The following is a 14,993-nucleotide window of genomic DNA, read 5'->3' on the forward strand; positions in this document are numbered from 1 at the left end:
CTGCTTCAAACTCTGCCTTCTGTAAATTGTAGACGAAACAAGTTGGAAATCAAAACTCCTGTGCCACAGGCTTTTCTCTGAGCAGGTCCTGGGCCTGTTACAAGTTTTGGGGTGCTTCAGAGTGCCAGCAACAACCTGAAATGAGTGTGGTGGATAACTGGCAATGCAATTTTCTCTTTTGCTGTGTCCCAGTGTGCAGTGAAGCTCGCTAAAATGGTCGGGTACGTGAGTGCAGGCACTGTGGAGTACCTGTACAGCCAGGACGGCAGCTTCTACTTCCTGGAGCTGAACCCACGGCTGCAGGTGGAGCATCCCTGCACAGAGATGGTGGCAGATGTCAACCTGCCAGCAGCACAGCTCCAGGTGAGCACAGAACACTGAGTTCTCATCTTTCTGCAGTTGTTTAAAGTTCCCCAAAGCCACGAGGGGATTCCTCAGAGATCCTGTAGAGAGCAGCTGCTGATGTGCTGTGGTTTGTCCCCCCAAACTCCTGACCCCCAACTTTGCAGCAGTGGGTGTATGCCTCAGTCCCCTCACACCTCATCAAGGCTCTGTATGATTTTCTAATTCTTTTTTGAATGTATCTGTAATAGAACCCCAACTAATGAACAGGACAAATGGGATTTTGCTGCACAAGGATGCAACCAGCAGCTGGTTCTGCAGGTTACTCTCCCCACAGTTTATAATTACAAAATTCCAGTTTCCTATAAGCCATTAGGGCCCTTCTGTCTCACTGGGACCTCAGATTATTTTTAACAGGCCTAATGCCTGCCCATCCTCAGCTGACCTGGCACTGTCAGCTTTCCCTGGAGCCTTTTAATCAGTCAATGGAAAATACTGGCTGAAGGGCTTAAGGTGGATATTACACTGAGCTGAGTTGTCCTGGAGGTGTGAATGTTTGACTCTGCGAGGAGAGAAATTAGTGGTGGTGGTTTTTATATTTTATTTTGTTTCTCCTTAGATTGCCATGGGGATCCCCCTGCACAGGATCAAGGACATCAGGGTGATGTATGGAGTTTCTCCCTGGGGAGACACAACCATTGATTTTGAGAACTCAGCCCACGTCCCCAGTCCCCGTGGGCACGTCATCGCTGCCCGGATCACCAGTGAGAATCCTGACGAGGTGAGGCTCCATCCTGTGTGCCTGCAGCTCATCCTCTGTGCCTGCAGCTCATCCTCTGTGCCTGCAGCTCCCTGTGGCTGTGCAGGGCCAGCCCTGCTGTGCTGCAACTGCTGGCAACAAACTGAACAGATCCTTCCCTTACCTCACTTAGACTTGGGTTAGACACAGCCTGAACTTGTTGTACCATGCACAGGGAGGTGTTCTCAGAGCCTCCAGGGCCCAAATTCTGGATTATTCACTTTGGGTCCTAGAGCAATGTCTGTCTGTCTGTCTTTGCAGGGATTTAAGCCCAGCTCTGGCACAGTTCAGGAGCTGAATTTCCGCAGCAATAAGAATGTCTGGGGCTATTTCAGCGTGGCTGCTGCAGGAGGGCTCCATGAGTTTGCTGATTCCCAGTTTGGGCACTGCTTCTCCTGGGGAGAGAACCGTGAGGAAGCCATCTCGTAAGTCAGCAGTGTGGGAGAGCCTTGGAATTGCTTGGGTTTGTTCTCTTTGATCCAAAGTGCCACAGGAAAACAAGGCTCCTTGCTTCTAGGAGTTTCCAGAGAAATCTCCCTGTCTTTATTTTGTTTTCCATTTCGTGGTCAGGCTTCTCATCCCGTCTTGCTTTGCTATTCCACTATGTTGCATCTACATTTCTACACTTTTTGCTTGATTTTCTTCCTTGTTCTTCCTTTCTGTTTCATCCCTGCCTTGTACACCTGCTGCTGGGCTGTGGCACTGCCACCACAGTGTGAAAGTCCCTCTTTAAAGCACCCAGATGAAGGCTTCTAACAGGAAAAACATTGCTAACCTGACTTAGCAATGCTTCAGGATGGTTTGTGAAGCACAGAGTGCCCTCTGTGGTGTGGGATTCTAAAGCACCTGGTCCTAAGGCAGACCTGTCTGACCTGTCATCCACGTTTTTCATCCAGAGCCTTTCCCCAGTTCTGCTCTGTCTGTCTGTCTGTCTAAGCCCCTGACACGTGGTAGAGCTCTGGGTGATGCTAACAGAGGGAACTCCTGGTCCCACTGAGCTGCTCTTCACACCAGCAGCAGGGAAATCAATATTCTCCCGTTCCCAAAAATTCCTGGAGGATCCTGCTCCAGTGCCTGTGCTCCTCTGCTCTGACCTTGCTTGCGTGCTGCCATTAGATGGGATAGATAACAGGGCTTCTCTCCCCTTCCAGAAACATGGTGGTGGCTCTGAAGGAGTTGTCCATCCGAGGGGACTTCAGGACCACTGTGGAATACTTGATCAAGCTGCTGGAGACAGAGAGCTTCCAGCAGAACCGCATCGACACGGGCTGGCTGGACCGGCTCATCGCTGAGAAAGTGCAGGTGCAGCTGCTTCCCCTGGCAGGAACACAGCTGGGAATGAGCAGGGGTGGTGCCTGCTGGTGCAAAAGGGTTTAGGGGTGATGAATGTCCACTTAAAGAAGAAACATTTTTAGTGGCATTGTTTCTTACCTCTATCAAAATCCTAGGTCGTCCCTGTTGGGGGAGGTTTGTCTTACAGCTGTGCAGAAAAGCATTGAGGCCACTGTTGTGTCTGGGATCTGGGACAGGTGACAGTGGAAATGTTGTTGGAGCCTCGAGATTTGATCCAGGCAGAAGGAAATGTAATTTTAAGGAGTTACAGAAATAATGGCTTCTGTGCAGAGTTCACATTACTGCTGACTTGATTCTGAAGAGAGTTGTCCATGAACCAAAAATAGAGCTGAGGCTGCTGATTCTTCTGGCTGGGTGTTGAGATTGGGCTGGAGCTGGAGGAGGTGTGACTGTGTGTGTCCCCTTTTCTAGGCTGAGAGGCCTGACACCATGCTGGGGGTGGTGTGTGGGGCTCTGCACGTGGCTGATGTCAGCTTCCGAAACAGCGTCTCCAACTTCCTGCACTCCCTGGAAAGGTAAAAGTGCTGCTCTCCAGTATTTGCTCCTGATGTACAAGTCCTGTTCAAGGGATGCTCAGGGATTGTTATCTGCTGACTGTTCCCTGGCCCCAGGGGGGTTTTTATCTGCTGAGAAAACTGGCAGGTGTCTGCATCTCCTCAGAATATCCCCTGCTGTCTGCACGGATTGCTTTGGTTTCCAGCAGGAGCTCCAGGAAACAGCCCAGAAACATGGAGTTCTTTCTCTGGGTGCTGCTAGGGCAGCATTTGGGGGTCTTGCATCCCCCAGGAGTGAATGGAAAGGAGAGCAAAGCTGGCCTGTGTGGCTGGAGGGACTTTGACTTGGTCAAACTGATTCGTGTCTCTCCTAAGAAGAGACTCTATAAAACCTATCCCCTCTCTCTGCCAGTGTTTCCTAAAGCCTTGCATGCATCTCTGAAGCTCTTTGAACCCTTGGTAGTCATTTTGATGGCTTGTGGGAGATCAGTTTTGTTTTGAACTTCCCTTTTCAGGGGCCAGGTCCTCCCTGCTCACACTCTGCTCAACACGGTGGACGTGGAGCTCATCTACGAGGGACGGAAATACGTGCTGAAGGTACAGGGTGGGACCCCCCTCCTGTGGCATGGCCACTGTGCTGCTCTGGCCCCATCCTTGCACACATCTGTGCAGGGAGCTCTGTCTGAGCAGGGCTCATTTGCTCTGCTTTAGTGGGTGAAGAAATCAGCACAGCCTCCTTGGCCACAACACCCCTCCCTTGCAATGTCTCTGTAAACATTTCAGCCTCTTGCTCTGAGTAGGGTGAAAACTGTTTTGTTACAGGCACAGACTACTACAGGTTGACCAAAACTTCCAGCTGATTTTTCTGTCTCTGTAGGTCTGCTCTGCTGGGGTTTTGACACACCAGTGTGACAGAACTGGCAGCAATTTTCCCCTGTGGTGTTGCTTTTTTGCTGCATACAAAACCCCGTGATACAAAAACAAACATATCAAAGTTAGGAAATAAGGTTGCCTGTGCAATCTTCATTAGCTTCCTTGGGCAAATCTGTGGTGGTGGAGTTGTTAATGACAAGACCATAGGCTGGTTTTTGCAGCAGGGAGAATTCTGCACCTCCCTGGGTTTATCTTTGATGAGGAACAGAGGCATTGAGCAGCACTGAAGTGTTCTTTAGAGGATTTACCCAGCTTCAGATAGGAGCTCTGGGGCAGGATCCCTTTCTCTAGGGGAGCACTTGTTGCTTTCCCTGTGGGACAATCTCTCTTTTTTCCCCCTGAATTATCTCCTCCATTGTGCAGTTTTAGTACACGACTGTGACCTGTGGCTTGTAAGGAGATGAGGATGAGAAAATGGTCTGTGATTGCACAATCAAACCTCAGCCATCAGTGCAAAAGTGTCAGAGGATTAAATCAACGTTCATGGACAGCACTGGTTCTGGCATCTCTTGCCTGCTGTGCCACAGAATCCCAGGCTGGTTTGGGTTGACCCTTGTAAAATCTCTCTCTGTCTTTCTTGTGGGCTCCCTTCAGGCACAGTGAAATCACCCCAGAATTTCTCTTCTCCAGGCTGAACAATCCCAATTCTCCCAGCCTTTCCTCACAGGAGAGGTGCTCCATCCCTCTGATCAGCTTGCTTCTTACCTTTGTGACCCCAATTTTTTTACACCTCAGTTCCCCTTCATTAACTCCCACTATTCAACACTCAGCGTTGTGGCAGAGCCACTCAATGCTGTGCTCAGTTCAGTGGACCATTCCCATCCTTGTGTGTGTGTGCAGGTGACCAGGCAGTCTCCCAATTCCTACGTGGTGATCATGAACAGCTCGTGCGTGGAGGTGGACGTGCACCGCCTGAGCGACGGGGGGCTGCTCCTCTCCTACGACGGCAGCAGCTACACCACCTACATGAAGGAAGAAGTGGACAGGTAACAACCTCTGCAGCTTCATGCTTAGCATTTACACAGCCCAAATGAGGTGTGTTTGTAACCTCATGCTTCCCAAAGGAGCAGCTGGGAATGGAATTCTCTCCTCGATTATGAGTTTTAAGACAGGACAGACCTTGGTTGCTGTTAGAGGAAGGATCTGGCTGTGCACCATGTGGAAAGTCCTTAAAAGTGGCTTTTGGGATTATAAAAATAAAAAAAAAAAAAAACAGGATCTGGAAACATTTAAAATTCTTGAAATTCCACAGCTGCTTTAGAAATAAAGAGAAGTTTCAGTGTTTCCCTCAAAATTCCCTGCAAGGATCATGGCAGGAAGGGCAGCAAAGGGCATCCCCAGGTCTGGAATGTGAACTCTGCCCTCTCTGCTGTGTTATCTTCTGGGAAAAGTAATGGATCTGCTCAGAATTTGGGTAACTTTCTGGGTTTGAATCTCCACCTCTCAGCTGGTTGAGGTGTTTCCCTTGGTTTTATTTCCAAGTAGAATAGGGAAAGGGAGGCTGGCTTTTCCCTTTCCCTTGCCTTCCCCAGGGAATTCTGTTGCACTGCTCTGTCCTGTCCTTCCCCAGGTACCGCATCACCATTGGGAACAAGACCTGTGTGTTTGAGAAGGAGAATGATCCCTCCATCCTGCGCTCTCCCTCTGCTGGGAAGCTGATCCAGTACGTGGTGGAGGATGGGGGACACGTGTTTGCAGGCCAGTGCTTTGCAGAAATTGAGGTAAAAGTCTCAGAGAACTGGTTTGGCTGCCCAGGAAAAAGCTCAGGGGGAGGGATGCTGGATGCTTTGGGACTGGGAGTTGAGCTTGAGGGATAATTCACAGCATCTTATTTACAAATTTTAACCTGGACTACAGCAGGAATTATCAGTGAGAGTGATAAGGTGGGGAAGAAATTACTTAGCAGATGAAATTTGAGTGTTAATCACTCAAATTTATCACACCAAGTGATTAAAAAAAGCCCAACACCATAGTTTTCACCTTGCTGAGATCCCAAGGGAAGGTGAGATCCATGTGTTACCAGCTGTGGTGAAGGATTCTTGTAGTAATGACACAGAGTTGAACAGCAGGATGAAGTAACAAACTTCATCCTGGTTAGCTGATCATTACCAGGTCAATCCCAGGAGTTAATAAGTGTCACTCCTCCCTTCTCCCTGGGAAGTTACTTAACTCTTACCATGGAGGAGGATGAGCAATTTCTGCATCACAGTGAGGAAAGCACAAGGGGTTGTGTAGGAGTGTGTGGCTCAAAGCAGATTTGAAGGAGGGGAAGGTGTGTGATGACAGAGGGGCAATTAAACCACTTGGGACAATGTGTAGGAGAAAAATATCAAGACAGAGATCCAGCAATTTTATGTAAGTGCTTTTGCACTGCAACAGGTCATGGCTAAGAAGGCACCACCCACACAATCCCTGTGGCTCCCAGTGGTGCAGAGCAGAGCAAGGGTAAAAGCAAACTGGCTCCCCCATTCCCAACCCTTCTGCTCTTGATCTAGGGAAGCATTTCTGTCTGAGAGCTCTAGAAAATGATCCTGGTTCCCTCTGCTTGAAGGGAAGGTGTGGCTGTGGCTTTTGAGAGGAGCCTTTGGAATACACCAGAAAATTGTCTGCTTTGTTCACTGTGCTGAGTGTGGGACCTTCCTGAGTCCCCTGTTGGCCCAGGCAGTGTGAGCAGTGACATCTCTGAAGTTCCTGCTGCACTCTTCTGTGGCCAGTTATTATTATCCCATTCAATGTTTGGGTTTTGTTCCCAATGTCTGTGTTCTAAGTTTTGGGAATGCCAGAGGTGCTCATGCAGGTCTGTCTCTGGTGGGACACTGCCTGCTGGCTCCCAAAACTAGAACCATTTTGGGGCACGTGGAGCTGAGTGTGTAACCTGTTTTCCTTGCTACAGGTGATGAAAATGGTGATGACAATAACAGCAGGAGAATCAGGCTGCATCCACTATGTCAAACGGCCAGGGGCAGTCCTGGATCCAGGCTGTGTGATTGCCAAGCTCCAGCTGGATGATCCCAGCAGGGTTCAGCAGGTGAGGAACTGCAGCAGGCACAGATTCTGTGGGGTTTTAACGTGGGAGTGATGGCCAGAGTGGTACAAATGGTGCAGTGAGCCAGTTTCCCATTTGTGCATTGTACTGGAATTGTCACTTCACCATTTATTTGTCTCAGAGGAGTGGGACTGAGATTTTTTTCCTCTCTCTCTGATTCAGGCTAAACTTACCGACCATTCCTGCTCTCTGCTTAGCTCAGGACTGTTGTGGGGATGTCTCTCAGCCCTGCATTCCCACCCTGGGAATCCTTGCAAGTGAAACCTTGGCTCCAGCTGAGGGCAGCTGGCTGTGCCCATGGCTGGTGCCCCCAGTGGGGCTGTTCCCTGTTGCAGTGAGGCTGTTCCTCGCTGCAGTGAGGCTGTTCCTCGCTGCAGTGGGGCTGTTCCTCGCTGCAGTGGGGCTGTTCCTCGTTGCAGTGGGGCTGTTCCCTGTTGCAGTGGGGCTGTTCCCTGTTGCAGTGGGGCTGTTCCCTGTTGCAGTGGGGCTGTTCCCTGTTGCAGTGGGGCTGTTCCCCGTTGCAGTGAGGCTGTTCCTCGTTGCAGGCTGAGCTGCACACGGGTACCCTGCCCCAGATCCAGAGCACGGCGCTGCGGGGTGAGAAGCTCCATCGCATCTTCCACTACGTCCTGGACAACCTGGTCAACGTGATGAATGGCTACTGCCTGCCAGAGCCCTTCTTCAGCAGCAAGGTACTGGGGGCCTCTCCTTCCACAATGTTCTTGCAGCTCAAGGAAGGGTTGAGCAATTTTTTGCACAGGCAACACCTGTGGGATGGGATGTTGGACATCACTCCTTTCCTGTTTTGTTGTTTATTCTCTTCCTCACTCTTGCCTTCACACTGCCTTGTCTCTAGGTGAAGGGCTGGGTTGAGAGATTAATGAAGACCCTGAGGGACCCATCTTTGCCCCTGCTGGAACTTCAGGACATCATGACCAGCGTTTCTGGCCGGATCCCACCCAATGTGGAGAAGTCCATCAAGAAGGAGATGGCCCAGTATGCCAGCAACATCACCTCGGTCCTCTGCCAGTTCCCCAGCCAACAGGTGACCACCCACACCTCATGGAGGGATAAAAATTGGTTTGTGATGGGGCAGAGAGAGAGAAAGTTCTGTTAAATGACATGGAGGTTAATTGAACCTGGAAGGTGTGTTTGAACATGGGATCCTCATGGTGAAAGGAACTTGCCTGTGTCACTTCAAGGCTTGTCTCTTTTCCTGTGCTGAAGGGTTCGTGTTCCCTGCTCAGTACAGCTTTAACCAGGCACTTTGGAAACACTTCAACCTTATCAGTGGCCCTGTGAGCATTTATTTGCTTTTTGCATGGTTTGTTATACCAATGCAACCTCAAAAAAGAATGATTGCAGCCAAGGGAGGCCTGGTAGGGTGAGGAGATGCTGGAAGCTGATTTCTCCACTGTATGATACAGTGCAGTGATTTTTATATCACTGGCACATCTTGAACTTCCTTTGCTGTGTGTCTCTGCTGCTTGCCCAGCCCATCCAGTGCTTTTTTTTACCCTGTGCCTTTCCCTCTCAGATTGCCAACATCCTGGACAGCCACGCCGCCACCCTGAACCGCAAGTCGGAGCGCGAGGTTTTCTTCATGAACACTCAGAGCATCGTGCAGCTGGTGCAGAGGTCAGCCCTCCCCTGGGGAATCCTGCCCAGCAGAGCAGCCAGGGCAGGGCTGGGTGTGTGTTCAGCCTGGCTCAGAGCTGGGTTTTGGTGTCTCTGCCCTGCAGGTACCGCAGTGGCATTCGGGGCCACATGAAGGCCGTGGTGATGGATCTGCTCCGGCAGTACCTCAAGGTGGAGACTCAGTTCCAGCACGGTGAGTTCTGGGCACATCAAGGGTTTGATTTCTTACAGAGTTGTGTTTAGTCCTGGAAAGTCCTTTGGAGAAGGTTTGCCCTCACTTTGTGCTGAGGGTGGGGTGCACAGGGTTATTTTTCAGGCTCTAGAGTCAGATCCTGGGTTTTGTAGAGGAGCTTCTGTTCCCAAAGCTCAGTGAGGCTGAGAGGTGAAATCAGTGCCTTGCACTGCTGGATCCAGGCACAAGGTGGCAATGAAGCCCTGGCTGATTCTGAGGCTGGGGCTCTTACAGGTAGTTCAGATTCCACTCTTTTGTCCTGCTCCATTACCTGCCCTGGCCTAATGGTGCTGCAGATTCATTTCCACTTCAATTTGCTGGCAGCAGAGGATGGTGCAAGGCTTTTTGCTGTTATTTCATTTTGGTTGTCATTTGAATGAAAGTCTGAGCTCCCTATTCCTCTCTCAGTATTGCTCACAAAGGAGGCATTTGGTGTTGGAACTGTTTATTAAAGTGGGATGTTAGAATTAAAGTTTGCAGTAAGTGATGGTGGGAATGATTCCTTCCCAAATTGATTTGTGTGGACCACAGAGAAACACAGAATGGCCTGGGTTGGAAGGGACTTTAAATCCCATCCCATCCCACCCCTGCCATGGCAGGGACACCTCCCCCTGTCCCAGGCTGCTCCCAGCCCTGTCCAACTGTCCCTGGACACTTCCAGGGGTGCAGGGGCAGCCAGAGCTGCTCTGGGCACCTGTGCCAGGGCCTCCCCACCCTCACAGGGGGGAATTTTTATCAAATACCCAGCCTAACCCTGCTCCCTGTCAGTGTGAAGCCATTCCCCCTTGTCCTGTCACTATCCCTTATAAAAAGTCTCTCTCCATCTTCCTTGTCAGCTCCCTTCAAAAAATACACCTAGGAAAATCAAGACACATCTAATAACTTATAATCCTTGCCACAGAGGTGTGAAGAACGGAAAAGAAATGTGCATTTCTGCCTGCAGGTCACTATGACAAGTGTGTGTTCACCCTTCGTGAGGAGAACAAGAGCGACATGAACGCGGTGCTGAACTACATCTTCTCCCATGCCCAGGTCACCAAGAAGAACCTGCTGGTCACAATGCTCATCGTGAGTGCTGCTGCTCTCTTTCTGTGTTTCTTTATTTCTGTGTTTCTTTATTTCTGTGTTTCTTTATTTCTGTGTTTCTTTATTTCTGTGTTTCTTTATTTCTGCGTTTCTTTATTTCTGCGTTTCTTTATTTCTGCGTTTCTTTATTTCTGCGTTTCTTTATTTCTGCGTTTCTTTATTTCTGTGTTTCTTTATTTCTGTGTTTCTTTATTTCTGTGTTTCTTTATTTCTGTGTTTCTTTATTTCTGTGTTTCTTTATTTCTGTGTTTCTTTCTTTCTGCGTTTCTTTCTTTCTGCGTTTCTTTCTTTCTGCGTTTCTTTCTTTCTTTCTGCGTTTCTTTCTTTCTTTCTGCGTTTCTTTCTTTCTTTCTTTCTGTGTTTCTTTCTTTCTGTCTTTCTTTCTTTCTTTCTGTCTTTCTTTCTTTCTTTCTGTCTTTCTTTCTTTCTTTCTGTCTTTCTTTCTTTCTTTCTGTGTTTCTCTCATCTTTTGTTTTACAAGCATAACGTGGTCTGTTACTGCCCAAAATACACCCAAAGTAGCCATCCACGAAATAACTCTCCAAAGCAAAGGAAATGTCATAATTTTCCTAGAGTGAGGCTGGGTTTCTTAAATTCTCATTTGTAAGATGTAAGGATGCTGATGTTCTTTCTTCCTGCCTCTCCTTTTCCCCTTTCTTTTCCCCCTTTCCCTTTCTGGTGTGTGGTGTGATTGTAAGTAACGCTTGCCTTAAGAATCTCATTATTTGAACACGGAGCCATATTTCCTCTGAGAATTCTGGAGTAGCTTTGAGCTGGGGCTGTTCATTTCTCAAGTAATCACGCTGGCGTGATGGAGAGAGAAAATGGCAGCTGTTCACAGCTCAGGCCTTCAATTTTCTTCAGAGTCCAGTCACTCAAGTGTGTAATTACACGGGGGTGCCGGCGAGGCGTTAGCCCTTGTCAGGGAGCTGGGCTGAGGCTTTGCTGCTGCCTTTGCCAATCAGTGCAGGCAGGGCCAGAGCCTGCCTTTGGCTCCTTCTTGTCATCCTGATTGTTCCCTGCTAGGATGGGACTGGAACTTTAGGTGTGGTTTGTCACCTGGTGTGGGCTCTTGGTGCTGGGGAGATCTCAGAGAGCTCCCTTGTCCCTTCCTCTGGGGTCATTCCTGCCACCACCACTGCCAGGTCTGCTCAGGCTGAAACAGCAGGGAGAGCATGGAGGGACAGCTCAGTTACCTCCTGTTATCTCAGTTATCACTCTGGTTATCTCAGTGCCTCTGGTGGGGCCAAGGTGCTGCCTCGTGGGGGCACAGGGATCTCTGCTCTGGACTGGGAACAGGGATTTCTGCTCTGGGGTGGGAACAGGGATTTCCCTTCTGGAGTGGGAACAGGGCACAGGGATTTCTGCTCTGGGGTGGGAACAGGGCACAGGGATCTCTGCTCTGGAGGGGGAACAGGGCACAGGGATTTCCCTTCTGGACTGGGAACAGGGCACAGGGATTTCTGCTCTGGAGTGGGAACAGGGCACAGGGATTTCCCCTCTGGAGGGGGAACAGGGCACAGGGATTTCTGCTCTGGAGTGGGAACAGGGCACAGGGATTTCTGCTCTGGGGTAGGAACAGGGATTTCCCTTCTGGAGTGGGAACAGGGCACAGGGATTTCTGCTCTGGAGTGGGAACAGGGCACAGGGATTTCTGCTCTGGAGTGGGAACAGGGCACAGGGATTTCCCTTCTGGAGTGGGAACAGGAGCTCCAACGTGCCTGTGTCCCCCTTGGCACAGCTGGGTGTCCCTGAGCTCCCAGCACTCCATGAACCATCACTCCTGTCCCTCCCTGCTCGTGGCTCTTCACGTCCCCATGACATGTTTGGTGTCACCAGTGGCAGCTGTGGTGTTTTAGGGTGTTTTAGGGTGGCCAGGCTGTTTGTGTGGGGTGGGTAAGGGCAGCCTGTGTGGCTGTAATTGATGTGTCCCAGGAATCCATTATTAACCAGGGGCTCTGAGGATGGCTTCAGTAATGGTGTTATGCTGCCATCACTCACCTTTTTTAGCCAGCAGGCACTGAAGGCAGGGTGGGAACTGCTTCATCCTTCATACATCTGCTGAAATATGGTGTGATTTGTTGTTGTGTGTTCATTTTCTGTGCTTAACTTATGCACATCCTGGCCTGAGCAGGATGGAGTGGCTGCTGCCATGGCAGGGTCCTGTGTCCTATCAGATTTCTCTTCCCTGGAGCAGCAACAAAACAACAGCCAGCAGTTTGTGTTTCAAATCCTGCAGCTCTTGAATTACCCACTGTGAATCCCCACAGTGTCCTGGAGGGGATAAATGCCCAGAACTTTCCTTGGGAGCAGTGACACTCGTGTTTGGTGGCCCAGGACTGGTCAGGAGGGGACAGTCTGGTCAGAGTCAGGAGCTCAGATGTTTTCTCAGTGGTTTGAGTGTGGTTTGTCTCCCTGGGGATCTGTGTCATCATTCCTGGAGTTGCCATCGTGCCTGAGTGAGGCTGGAGAGGAAGGAATCAAGAGCAGTGTGAGGGAAAAGCTGTTGATCCCTGGAATCTCGTGGAGTATGAGCTGTTGTGTAATTATTCACTCTATGGGACTTTTGTATTTCTTGGCTTTGGGTTTTACTTGATTTTCCCTGGTTTGTCAATCCCACCTGCTGCACAGAGGTTTCCCCTTTTCCTTTCCTATTTCTTGGATCTTCAAATGGCCTTTTCTGGTCTGTAGGTGTTTAAGAGCTCTTTAAACTTTTAGGCAGCAGCTCTTTCTCGTGGTAAATCCCTGTTTCATCTCACATTTCCCTCCTATGATTAATTTATCAAGACAAGCTGTTAAGTGCTGTGTGGAAGAATCACGTTAGAGGCTCCTGCAGGGTTTCCAGCTTCGGGGTGGGAGGGAAGAGGCTCACAAGAAGTGTTGAAGGCTGTGGGATTATTCATGGGAATTGGAACTATTTCTGGAAGGAAGTCTTTACTGTTGGCATTTTTTTGAATGGATGAATTCAGAAGAGTTTTTTTAGCACTGGAAGTTTATGCTCTTCAGTTCTGTTGTTTTATCCAGCCACTTTAGGCAGCAAGGTAAGCTTGAGGATTTCCTCAGATCCACAATTCTCTGGTTAGAAGGAATTTTATGGAGTCAGTCCTGTAGTGTGGCAGGAAATACAGTACATTATTCATGGGTTTAGTTAGCTTTGCTTAGCCTTGTCAGAGGGATGACAGATCTCCTTTCTGGTGCTGGCTGAAGCTGCACAAAGCTTGGGTGGTTTGTGGTTGTGGAGCTGTGGGGACTTCTGAGGTCTGAGGTGGTTTTTAAAGTGTAACCCTGGTCACCCTTCATGGGGAAGGTTTGCTGACCTCCACATGTTCCTCAAGGTGTCTGGCTGCAATTTAAGCCCTGTGAATTTTGCATTGATGCTAGAGAAACTTTCTGGTACAAACCTGAAACTGTAATGGGAAGGGATTTTCTGAGTCTCTCTGACAAATCAGCATTTCTCATGTTTGGGTGCCAAAACTTGTGCCACAAACAGGAGAATGGGAGATGGTGCCTGTCCCTTCCTTCACCTTTTATTTATGTGTGTAAAATTGTTGAATTCTGCATATTTGTGTCCTTGTCAGCACAGGATTCCAGGATAATTCAGGTCAGGATAATTTGGGTCAGAGCTCCTGGGGATGGTGTGGTCCAGCCCTGGGTGTGTGTTCATATTCCAGCTTCAGACTCCTTTGGGGGAGCACAGATGATGTTTTCCCTCTGTCCTAAGCCTCTCCTGTTCTCTCTGTCGCCAGGACCAGCTGTGTGGCCGTGACCCCACGCTGACAGATGAGCTGATCAACATCCTGACCGAGCTGACCCAGCTCAGCAAGACGACCAACGCCAAGGTGGCCCTGCGAGCCCGCCAGGTGAGGGATCCCTGCCCAGGCTGCTCTGCCTGCAGCTCACCCCTCTGGGACAGCCACACCTCCTGCTGTTTGTTTAGATCACTGTGCAAATGGGGAGAGTGGGTTCCTGTGAGCAGCACTTTGACAGTGGAGCTAATTAGCAGTGGTTAACGAAGATTGCGGTGCGTTCCCAATCGCTGCAATATTTAAATTCAACATGCATTTCTTTGTTCTCCAAAAAGTTTTGTCTGGCTCACACAGGAGTTAACTGGTTAACAGCCCATGGTTTGTGTGATGGAGGAAGTGGAAATGCTTGGTCACTGTGGTTTTTGGTGGTTTTGTCTTCTGCAAACCTGACCAGCACAGCTGCCTGGATTGTGCAGGAGCATGGATGGGCTCTCCAGGTTCCTCACCTGCCTTACAGTTGTGGGTCCACGTGTGCAGAGAGCAGGGAGAGCCATTTGCACAAGAACCAGATGTTCTTTGCAGCTGCTGAGGAATTACCACAAAGAATTGTGCTGGCCTTTTCAGGGTTTCTTCCATCTTTGAGTTGCGCTTTGTCGGTTTTGTTTTAACCTGGAAATAACTGGAAAAACTCTTGATACTATGAATTCCAAGAGTCTGCTGCAGAACTGATTTGGGTGTCACACAGGCACCCAGATGTTGTTGTGAGCTTCCTCTCCAGCAGTTCAGTTTAACCCTCCCTCTGTTGCCAGGAAGGGCTCAGTGGTTTCCTGATAACGCTGACCCCACATCTGATCACTGCTCTCCCTGCACATCCCCATCTCCAGCCTGAAGCTCACACTTGGGAGGGCCTCTCCTTTTATTTCAAAGCTTGGCTGTTGAAAATGAGCACGGTGTTTGAAGCTGCTCAGTGACCTTCTGTTTCCTTCAGGATTGTGTTTGTGTCCTTGAACCTCCCCACATCAGCTGGGGATGCTGCTGCACTCCTTGTGTGGCTCTTCCACTTCATTTTCCCTGCAAGCTGCTTCCATTTCCTGCCTCTGCATCCTTCATGTTGGGCATTTAATGCCTGGTCCTGGTGCCTGCTGCCTCCCCTGCCCAGGAGCAGAGCGTGGCTGTGCCTGGAGCCTCCCCACTGCTGCTCCCCGCCAGCTCTGCTTCCCAATTAACAGCTGGGCAGGCAATCCCCAGGACCAGCAGCTCTGCCCTGCTAAATCACATGCACTGATGGAACTTGATTGGAGCTGTTCCCTCTCTCCGTGGGGAA

General features: G+C 49.7%; 1 protein-coding gene across 3 annotated transcripts in view; it reads left to right on the forward strand.

The window, feature by feature from the left end:
* ACACA (acetyl-CoA carboxylase alpha) overlaps window positions 1–14,993 on the forward strand; it is a 108,207-nt gene that overhangs the window by 21,283 nt on the left and 71,931 nt on the right. For all 3 annotated transcript variants that reach the window (XM_033078023.2, XM_033078021.2, XM_033078022.2), the window contains 15 exons: window positions 193–363; window positions 962–1,123; window positions 1,403–1,566; window positions 2,293–2,443; window positions 2,906–3,009; window positions 3,504–3,585; window positions 4,762–4,907; window positions 5,492–5,642; window positions 6,815–6,949; window positions 7,513–7,659; window positions 7,824–8,012; window positions 8,505–8,605; window positions 8,710–8,798; window positions 9,781–9,905; window positions 13,670–13,783. In XM_033078023.2, the coding sequence (XP_032933914.1) occupies window positions 193–363; window positions 962–1,123; window positions 1,403–1,566; window positions 2,293–2,443; window positions 2,906–3,009; window positions 3,504–3,585; window positions 4,762–4,907; window positions 5,492–5,642; window positions 6,815–6,949; window positions 7,513–7,659; window positions 7,824–8,012; window positions 8,505–8,605; window positions 8,710–8,798; window positions 9,781–9,905; window positions 13,670–13,783 (2,031 nt within the window). The remainder of the gene's footprint in view (window positions 1–192; window positions 364–961; window positions 1,124–1,402; window positions 1,567–2,292; window positions 2,444–2,905; window positions 3,010–3,503; window positions 3,586–4,761; window positions 4,908–5,491; window positions 5,643–6,814; window positions 6,950–7,512; window positions 7,660–7,823; window positions 8,013–8,504; window positions 8,606–8,709; window positions 8,799–9,780; window positions 9,906–13,669; window positions 13,784–14,993) is intronic.

This window comes from Catharus ustulatus, chromosome 22 (assembly GCF_009819885.2).
Source record: "Catharus ustulatus isolate bCatUst1 chromosome 22, bCatUst1.pri.v2, whole genome shotgun sequence".
NCBI lineage: Eukaryota > Metazoa > Chordata > Aves > Passeriformes > Turdidae > Catharus > Catharus ustulatus.